Raw genomic sequence first — 10000 nt, forward strand, 5'->3', positions numbered from 1 at the left:
GGCAGCTGCGAGGGGCAGCTGCGAGGGGCAGCTGTGAGGGGCAGCTGCGAGGGGCCAGCTGCGAGGGGCAGCTCAGGTCTGTTCCAGATATTGATCATGAGGATTCATCTCCTCACCATGATCATATCTGATAGATGGATCAATATGATCAGATTGTAACAGTGAAGCTGAAGCTGACTGGACTAAAGCACGAAGGTCACCTGACTCCATCAGAAGCACACCTTCCCTACACCGTTGACACCGTTACCATGACAACCACCGTTTGCTTCATGCCATCCATGCAGAACATCAGGTCTGGAACGTTATCGGTGCAGGAGCAGCAGACCGACAGAACGAGCAGGACAGCCTCACCACCTGGACCTTGGGCCCAGCTCACCTCAAAGGGTCCTCGGGGCCCTGGAGAGGGCTCAGGACAGACCGCCACGGGGCTCTTCATCCTCTCGGACAGAACCGAGTGGCCGTCACCCATCTGGTACGAGGGCTCCCAGTAGAAGTCTTGCATGGTCACGTTGGGGAACTTGGTCTTCTTGTCAATGTTGGAGAGCGGCGTCTGGCCAGGTGACCCCATCGGGGGCTCGTACAACTTCAGAGGATCCTGGGGCGCCATGAAGTAGGTCTGCTGAGGATGCTGCTTCAGGGACATCTGAAGGGGGGGGGCCTTTGACAGGGCGGCCTGAGCTGGTCCACATCTGAGCCGGCTGGTCCTGAACCTGCACAAACTGTTGATGACACGGATCACTCTCAGAGGTCAGACTGCTGGTACCGTGGTCCCACACAGCTGCTCCTCACAGCGCTCAGACTACAAATCCCATGATGCAACTGCACAGCCGCCTCCCCTCTGATGGAGAACCTGACACCTCAAACCTTCCTGCCCCCTTCAGCCAGGGAGCACGTTTGGATTTGGATTTTAATCTCTAGCTTCATATTTCTACTGCAAACGGGAGCAATTCCAGTTCCGGTTTACTGACCTGCTGCAGGCCCGGGGGTGGTGGGGGGGGCCTCTTCCTATGGGGGCCTGCTGCACCAGTTTGGTGGGCGACTGCTGCTGGTTCAGCCCGTGCACCTGTAGCTGGACCGATTGTTGCAGGTTCTGCTGGGATGGCGGCTGGGCCTGTGAAGGCTGGCCTTGGTTCATGGTTCCTCCACACGAGCCCTGACTGAGCACCGGGGCAGGACTGGGCCCAGAAGGTCTCTGCTGACTGTAGGGAATGTGGGTCTGCTTGCTGGCCTGGGATCCGGCCTGGGTGTGGATGCCTGGCTGAAGGAAAGGTCCAGACACAGACACCCCAGTGGAGAAGGTGAAGCCTGGGTTCACCTGGAGGCCTGGAAATGCAACTGGAGCTGGCATCACGTAGGCCGAGGGCGGGAAACCTGCAGAGGAACAGTTCAGGAGCGGTGTGAGCACGTCTGGAGGGGTGGTAACCCTAACCCTAACCCTGACCCTGACCCTGACCCTAACCTAACTCTAACCTGACCCTGACCCTGACCCTGACCCTAACCCTGACCCTAACCCTAACTCTAACCCTAACCCTGACCCTGACCCTGACCCTAACCCTGACCCTAACTCTGACCCTGACCCTGACCCTAACCCTAACCCTGACCCGACCCTAACCTGACCCTAACCCTGACCCTAACTCTGACCTGACCCTGACCCTGACCCTGACCCTAACTCGAACCCCTAACTCTAACCTGACCTAACCCTGACCCTAACCCTCTAAACCTGACCCTAACCTCTAACCCTGACCCTAACCTAACCCCTACCTCTAACCCTGACCCTAACCCTAACTCTAACCCTGACCCTAACCCTGACCCTTCAACCCTAACCCTAACCCGGACCCTAACCCTGACCCTACCCTGACCCTGACCCTCTAACCCTAACCCTAACCCTGACCTGACCCTGACCCTAACCCTAACTCAAACCCCTAACTCTGACCCTGACCCTAACTCTAACCCTGACCCTAACCCTGACCTGACCCTGACTCTGACCCTAACCTGACCCTAACCCTAACACTAACCCTGACCCTAACCCTGACCCTAACCCTAACCCTGACCCTGACCCTAACTCTGACCCTAACCCTAACTCTAACCCCTAACCCTAACCCTGACCCTAACCCTGACCCTAACTCTAACCCCTAACCCTGACCCTAACCCTGACCGGACCCTAACCCTGACCCTAACCCTGACCCTAACCCTAACCCTGACCCTGACCTGACCCTGACCCTGTGCAGGTCCAGGTTAGAGTGGGGGGGCCTGAGGTCAGGAGTGTGTACCTGGTCGGCTGGGTAGGGGAGGGAAGGCTCCAGGGTGGTGGATGGGGATGAACTGGGAAGAGCAGGTGGTCTGAGTCTGGGTGCCAGGAGTCTTCTTCACCTCCGACACCGGAGTCTTCCTCAGCTCCGTCTGAGCCTTCACCTGAGCGACAGCAGACACAGGTGAGGTGGGAGCAGCGTGGACACAGGTGAGTGTGGAGCAGCGTGGACACAGGTGAGTGGGGAGCAGCGAGCAGCGTGGACACAGGTGAGTGTGGAGCAGCGTGGACACAGGTGAGTGTGGAGCAGCGTGGACACAGGTGAGTGCGGAAGCAGGTGGACACAGGTGAGTGTGTGGAGCAGCGTGTGAGTGTGGAGCAGCGTGGACACAGGTGAGTGTGGAGCAGCGTGGACACAGGTGAGTGTGGAGCAGCGTGGACACAGGTGAGTGCGGAGCAGCGTGGACACAGGTGAGTGTGGAGCAGCGTGGACACAGGCGAGTGTGGAGCAGCGTGGACACAGGTGAGTGTGGAGCAGCGTGGACACAGGTGAGTGTGGAGCAGCGTGGACACAGGTGAGTGTGGAGCAGCGTGGACACAGGCGAGTGTGGAGCAGCGTGGACACAGGCGAGTGTGGAGCAGCGTGGACACAGGTGAGTGTGGAGCAGCGTGGACACAGGTGAGTGTGGAGCAGCGTGGACACAGGTGAGTGTGGAGCAGCGTGTGAGTGTGGAGCAGCGTGGACACAGGTGAGTGTGGAGCAGCGTGGACACAGGTGAGTGTGGAGCAGCGTGGACACAGGCGAGTGTGGGCAGCGTGGACACAGGCGAGTGCGGAGCAGCGTGGACACAGGCGAGTGCGGAGCAGCGTGGACACAGGTGAGTGTGGAGCAGCGTGGACACAGGTGAGTGCGGAGCAGCGTGGACACAGGTGAGTGTGGAGCAGCATGTGAGTGCGGAGCAGCGTGGACACAGGTGAGTGCGGAGCAGCGTGGACACAGGTGAGTGTGGAGCAGCGTGGACACAGGCGAGCGAGTGTGGAGCAGCGTGGACACAGGCGAGTGTGGAGCAGCGTGGACACAGGCGATCGGGAGGGCTGAAGGTGCGTCACCTGTTTCCCTGACTCGCTGCTCCTGTCCGGAGCAGCTTTCTTCAGCTCGCCCTTCCTCTTCCCGTCCCTCTTCAGCTCAGACTTCCCGGCGGCGGCGGCGGCGGCGCCCCTGCTGAAGTCCCGCCGCTCCTTGCTGCCGTCCTTCAGGTGTTGGCTGCGCGTGGGGGTCGCGGCTCTGCTCGCGTGGCCTGATGTTCTCTTTGAAGGTGACCACCGGGCGCTCGCTGCCGTCAGGGGCCGGACCCTGGCCTTTGCCCACAGACAGCACCGACTTCAGCCCGACGTTCCCACCTTCGCTGGACGTCTGCTCACTATTTGATGACTCCTGCAGCACCGGCGCCTCCTTCTCTTTGGGCTCCTCGATGGCCGTCTCCGGGATGTGGGTGATGAAGAGGAGGCCGTCCTCGTTCTCCCTGTACTGGATGAGCCTGCACACACACAGTCTGCTATTGCTAACGCTGCAGCCTTTCCAAGCTTCTCTGCTGAATCCAGCACTCTCACCCTGGCTGGTTGTCAGCAACCCACTTGCCCAGGCTGACGAGGCGGTGGTGTCGGATATTTACCCGGAGGTCTCCCTGGTCCACCAGGATGCCCTGATGACCTTTAGTAAAGTCTAGAGACCTGAAAAAGAAGCCCCCTTCAGACCGGACATCTTCACTTGTGTAAATCATGAGTCGTACCTCAGAGCGGGTCGAAGAGCCAAGAAACCCTGCAGCTCAAACTCCTCCGGTAGGGGCGACACTACGGGGGGGGGGGGGGGGGGAGAAATGTTTACTGTCTTTGTGAAGATGCCCCCGGCTCCCCACCTCCTTGTCTGAACCGCCCTGACTCTGCATGCACAACAACACACCCATGCAGGAGCTGTAGGGGGGGTCATACCTGCAGAACAGGTGATCTTTTCCCCCGTGGGCTGGAAGCTGTTGAGGATGGAGACCAGCCAGGGCCACACGCTGAGGAACAGGGAGTCATTAGACCTGGATCAGGAGAGACCAGCACACAGCTTCACACCACTTACTGCTGTCTGGTGTCCAGGGCCGCTTCCTGGAACACACTGGGCCTCAGCTTCAGCCAATCCAGAGACACTTTGATGGCGGGCAGGGGGCACACCCCCGTGAGCCCCCCCCACGCTTCTTGTTGAGCAGCTCACAACTGCACATCACCCCCAGGAAGGACACTGAGGAGAGGAGAGTTCAGCACATTGGCCCAGTTCCACCCAAACACAAGTTCCAGTCAAGCAGATCAAACGTGGGAGAAAAGAGGAGGTGACAATGTGATCAGGGCGTTTCCTCACTGAAGAGGCCGAGCAGCTGGAACAGCTGATCTCCTGCTCGCTGCTCTGGTCCTGCTTCTGGTCCTGGTCCTGGTCCTGGTTCTGTTGGGTGCTGTCTGCCGTCAGGTCCCGGAGGTGATGAAGCTCAAACAGGTTGATGACAGTGATGTGGAGCAGCTGCTGAGTGCTGAAGGCTTTCTGCAGGATCAGCCTCTGCACAGGAGACGAGAATATAAGCCCTGATGCCCCCCACACATGCCCCCCCCCACACGCGCGCCCCCCCCCCCCACACGCCCCCCCCCCCCCACACACGCGCCCCCCCCCCCCACACGCCCCCCCCCCCCCCCCACACGCGCCCCCCCCCTCACACATGCCCCCCGTGGACCTGCCTGGAACTGCTCCTCCAGCTTCTCCCTCAGACTGTCCAGCCTCTCCAGGCTCCTGCTCAGGTAAACGTGACCGTGGAACTTGATGAAAGCTCTGATGAAGTCTGAGATGCTCCACTTGGACCGGACCTCATCGCGGCTGCAGAAACGGAGAAAAGGATGAGGAAAAGCAGCGAGAGCGAGAGCCCCCCCCCGACCCACCCAGCGGCCCCCGGCCCCACCCCTCCCACTGGCCCCACCCCTCCCTCCCAGCACCCCCCCCCAGCGGCCCCACCTCTCCAGAGCTTGGACAGAGCCTTCTGCAGGTTGGTGGAGGCGGCCGGGAACGGGAACTTGACGGCGATGCTCCGGCAGTAGTAGAAGATGGTGGTCAGGTGGTCCCCTTTGGAGGAGGCCAGGATGGCCAGCTGGTTGTACGGCTGACCTACAGGAGACACAAGTGCTGGCTGGTGAGGGAGGGGGGAAAGTGGGAGGAGCTTAGACCTCGTCCACCTGTACAGCCCCACATTCTCCCCGGACCCCAACTAAATCCAGATCAATGTTTCACATGTTCGTGATCTTTGTTGCTTCAACGTTCCACGTGTGGCGTGCGTTCGCACCAAGTAACAGTTTGGTTTCTTGGCCACTCACCGTTGGAGGGGACGAGCTGAGCGGCGTGGCGGTAGTACGACTCCGCCTGACTCGTCTGGTTTCTGTAACGAGCTGAGAGGCAAGAAAAGGTGAGCTGGACTTTGACCTGCGTCCAGAGGACGGCGAGCAGCGATCCCTCACCGATGTCTCCCAGGTGGACGAGGCAGTGCTGGCAGATGTAGGAGCAGGAGCTGGGCTGGGGAGTGATGATGGCGCCGCCCCCCCCACTCTGCTGATTGCTGAGGATGCCGAGCTGTGAGGACTTCACGCGACAGGGCAGGTCCACGTTGAAGACGGTGCACAGCTCCTGCAGCAGCTGCACACACAGGTAGATGTTGAGCTCACACCTGTACGTGGAGTTCTGCTGCCATTAGCTTCGCTGCTCATGCTAAAAGCTATGCTGCCGTCTGGTGGAGCCACCGCACAATCAGACGGTGAAGTGAACTCTGGGAACGTCACCATCTTTGCAGTCTGGCTCCAACGTCTCAGACGTTTGTGGCTCTGGGTCTCACCTGGGTGTAGAACCCGCTGGCAGCCTCCAGGAAGAGTGACAAGTTGGCCTGGACCTCGCCGCGGTTGGGGTTGGCTCGGTTCTTTGCCTGACTCTGCAACATGGTGATCTGATTCTTGAAAGCATGGTTCCAACTGCAGGGACACAGAACCCATTGTCACGGCGATGGGCCAAAGCCAACAGGTGCGGGTCGTCCGTCAGCGAGGGGCTGCAGCTTACAGGTCTTGCTCCACCTTCTTGTCCAGAGCGTACTCCAGGTCCGTCACCAGCATCTTCTGGTACAGGTCCTGGAGGGCCTGACGGGACGTCCACACCTCTGCTGTTCCCAGCTGAGAGTCTGACACACGGAGACACACACACACGGAGACACACACACACGGAGACACACACACACGGAGACACACACACACACACAGAGACACACACACGTGTCTGTTTCAGTTTACTGGGTGCAGCTGTGCTGTGCATTATTACAGCTTCAAAGACAAACTCATCTAATAGCGGCCACTGCTCATTTTTAAATGTAATGTCGCATCGACTGTGTGGACACGGCGTTTTGTGAGGGATCAAGAATAAATCGGATTATTTCAAAGTAATCCAAGAAAGGATGCGAGGCAGGTGGTCGATGCCACCTTCAGACCACCTGCTAATAAAAAACCTCAAACTTCACGAGTGGACTCAGAAGAACTTGACGTGTTTTTACTTTAATTCTCATAACACAAGAAACCAAGTGAGCTGCTTCCATAACTTCCATATGAAAAGAACAGGCGTTCAGCTGGTCACCAGCCTGCTGAAGCACGAGAGCCTGGAGAATTATCAGAGGGACCTGAGGTTGGTCTCAACGCGTGGACCAAATGTCTTCACTTCTCTCATGAAATCCTTCTTTTCTGGTGACACGAAGGTTCGTTAATGTCCACAACTGTTCTTGCTGATGATGATAGCAAGGCTATCGCTACTCTGCGGTGTTTGGAGATCATCTGGTTGCAGTTCCTGCTGGTCGCATTAAACCAGACGGATGTAGACTAAAGTCTAAGGGCAACTAAAGTGCTGCTGCTCCTTCTGTGCAGTGATGTGTGTTTGTGGTTCTGCTGGACAGGAGCTGTGTGGATCTCACCTACCTGTCATATCAACCTTCAGGGCCTCGGCCTGCCTGCTCAGAGGAAACAAAGAGGTGAGACACAGGTGCATCACACTGAGCATGGAAATCCTCAGCATCGCTTTCTATTCCGCAACATGCAGTATTTCCTCTTCTGAATCCTGACACAGATACACTAAAGTCCCCAGATCATCCACTGTAGGATAAAACGAGCTCCAAATAAAACACCCGCGTTTTTAATTCACCACATGCGAAGATCATTTAACACAAAATTAAACCTCGAAGTGTTAAAACCTCCTCAAATAAATTAAGACAAAATATAATATAAAATATACCGGCCTCAAAAATAAATTAATATACTCACTTGAAAAAAAACACGGAATAATCTATGCGCCTACAAACGCATATAGACGCTAACAAAAGCTAAGGCTAATGACAGGATATGGAAACGCGTCCACATCACTGACACACTGTTAATCCATCTGTGATATACGCACAGAAGAACACGTGTCCAGTTTAAAACGGCTCCGTGCTGACAGTTGACAGCAGCGCCAGACAGCAAACGTTGATGTTAGCGGTCCGCAGCTAGCTAACGACAACGTTTCACCAAAGGGTGGTCACCGAAACAATTAGCTTTAGCGTTAGCAACTAAACAAAACAACCCGTCTGCTTAGTTAAAAGGTTGATTCTGGAAAACTCGGAGCCGCCGGCAGAACTACCACCCTATAACCAGTCTAACCTACCGGAGATATTGTGCACAGAGGTTCATACTGTTGAATCACCAGTCTCTCAATCAACGACTGGTCCCGAAGATAACGCTACTTCCGCCGCCATATTGTTCCTGTTGGACCCGAGGAAGACGACGACGACCGGAAGAGAAGAGGAAGGCTACAGGAAGACGTTCTTCTTCTCCGCCCGAAACTCGAGTACCGGAACGGCGCAAATCACATCCGATGCTGGATCGTCTGGATCTGGTCACACATTGTGATTGTAGTACACTGACCCAATGTTTCCGAGCTTGTCCAGAGTATCGAAGCCCGACATCCGGTTTAATGAAGGACTGGTTTTGAATCCCGGAGTAAGAACACGAGTCATTTCGGACACCGTAAAGATGTTCTGGATGTTCTAAAGATGTTCTGGATCTCTTCAGCGGTGATCCGAATCCACCAATGTTCTTGGAACGTCTCCCTTTGATCTTCAGTCCTCGTTTTGTCCTCCTGCTGTTAGCTAAGGTCCCTCCTCCTTAAACAACAGACCATAATAATCCTGCAAGCTGTGTTTGGTTTCACCACGGTCTGGGTGTTGGTGGGTCCCACTGGGGACCAGAGGACATATGTCCTGGTCCTACTGGGGACCAGAGGACATATGAACTGGTCCCACTGGGGACCAGAGGACATATGAAATGGTCCCACTGGGGACCAGAGGACATATGTCCTGGTCCTACTGGGGACCAGAGGACATATGAACTGGTCCCACTGGGGACCAGAGGACATATGAACTGGTCCCACCGGGGACCAGAGGACATATGAACTGGTCCCACTGGGGACCAGAGGACATATGAACTGGTCCCACCGGGGACCAGAGGACATATGAACTGGTCCCACCGGGGACCAGAGGACATATGAACTGGTCCCACCGGGGACCAGAGGACATATGAACTGGTCATATTATAAATATTTTGACTGTTTAGAAGCAAAAGCAGAGCAATTTTGAAATGAGTTTTATTGATGAACAGGAAGGAGCTGAAAATCAGGCAGCTTTACTGGAGGACAGGTGAACGACAGACAGGTGAACGACAGACAGGTGAACGACAGACGGACAGATGAAGCACACAGGTGAACGACAGACAGGTGAACGACAGACAGGTGAACGACAGACAGGTGAACGACAGACAGGTGAACGACAGACGGACAGATGAAGCACACAGGTGAACGACGGACAGGTGAACGACTCCAGTTTTTCAGTTGCTCAACAAGTGAGTGATGAATAAATAGAAACCAAAGACATTAATTAAAAATAAAAAACACGTCCTTTCTCTGGTGCTTTTAATGCTACAGCCGCACACGTGCGCTCACACGTGCGCTCACACGTGCGCTCACACGTGCGCTCACACTTCAGTGTTTACAATCATTTCAAAAGTCCCACTTGTTGTCTGGCGGGTCGGGTTCAGCCAATCAGCAGCTGCTGTTTTTAAACTCTCCCGTCTCAGTGATGGACAGTTTGGGGGGGGGGGGGGCACGTTGACAGGCCGTTGCGCAGGTGCGGCGAACTGTAGCGCTCCTTCACCTGCGTCAGCGCCGCCATCAGCCTCGAGTTTGCTGCATCCAGGGAGCCGATCCGTCGCTCCTGATTGGACAGACAGGAAGTGAGTACGAGTGTGAGGAGGACGGCTACGTCAGGCTAGTGATTTAGCATGGAGCATGAATTACAGGGTCACACGTGGGAGGGGCGCAGCGACCGGCCGGCGCTCGGTCCGATTAGCAGTGACCGGCCGGCGCTCGGTCCGATTAGCAGCGACCGGCCGGCGCTCGGTCTCATTAGCAGCGAAGGCCGGCGCTCGGTCTCATTAGCAGCGACCGGCCGGCGCTCGGTCCGATTAGCAGCGACCGGCCGGCGCTCGGTCCGATTAGCAGCGACCGGCCGGCGCTCGGTCTAATTAGCAGCGACCGGCGGCGCTCGGTCTCATTAGCAGCGACCGGCCGGCGCTCGGTCCGATTAGCAGCGACCGGCCGGCGCTCGGTCCGATTAG

At 56.6% G+C, this 10000-nt stretch overlaps 2 protein-coding genes and 2 long non-coding RNA genes across 4 annotated transcripts in view; 2 read left to right on the plus strand and 2 right to left on the minus strand.

Annotated features, from left to right (window-relative positions):
- Positions 1-34: 34 nt before the first annotated feature.
- smg7 (SMG7 nonsense mediated mRNA decay factor) lies at positions 35-8447 on the minus strand. Its single transcript, XM_057056242.1, is given in 21 exon segments — positions 35-719; positions 969-1371; positions 2271-2412; positions 3359-3523; positions 3525-3786; positions 3860-3979; positions 4039-4099; positions 4238-4308; positions 4374-4479; positions 4482-4532; positions 4650-4673; positions 4676-4841; positions 5018-5153; positions 5289-5298; positions 5301-5438; positions 5645-5716; positions 5786-5960; positions 6157-6289; positions 6375-6492; positions 7274-7305; positions 8255-8447. Coding segments are annotated over 21 exon segments (2970 nt in total). The 5' UTR covers positions 8347-8447; the 3' UTR covers positions 35-226.
- LOC130538546 (uncharacterized) lies at positions 6457-6824 on the plus strand. The gene is made up of 2 exons (XR_008953907.1): positions 6457-6604; positions 6640-6824. It is a non-coding gene; the product is annotated as an uncharacterized LOC130538546 (long non-coding RNA).
- Positions 8448-8534: 87 nt separating the features above from the next.
- Positions 8535-9278, plus strand: LOC130538545 (uncharacterized). Its single transcript, XR_008953906.1, has 2 exons — positions 8535-9146; positions 9194-9278. It is a non-coding gene; the product is annotated as an uncharacterized LOC130538545 (long non-coding RNA).
- rasal2 (RAS protein activator like 2) overlaps positions 8956-10000 on the minus strand; it is a 20298-nt gene continuing 19253 nt past the window's right edge. The window contains 2 exon segments of the mRNA XM_057056241.1: positions 8956-9488; positions 9490-9597. Of these exon segments, the coding sequence (XP_056912221.1) occupies positions 9426-9488; positions 9490-9597 (171 nt within the window). The 3' untranslated portion in view covers positions 8956-9425.

Source organism: Takifugu flavidus, chromosome 15 (assembly GCF_003711565.1).
Source record: "Takifugu flavidus isolate HTHZ2018 chromosome 15, ASM371156v2, whole genome shotgun sequence".
NCBI classification, from domain to species: domain Eukaryota; kingdom Metazoa; phylum Chordata; class Actinopteri; order Tetraodontiformes; family Tetraodontidae; genus Takifugu; species Takifugu flavidus.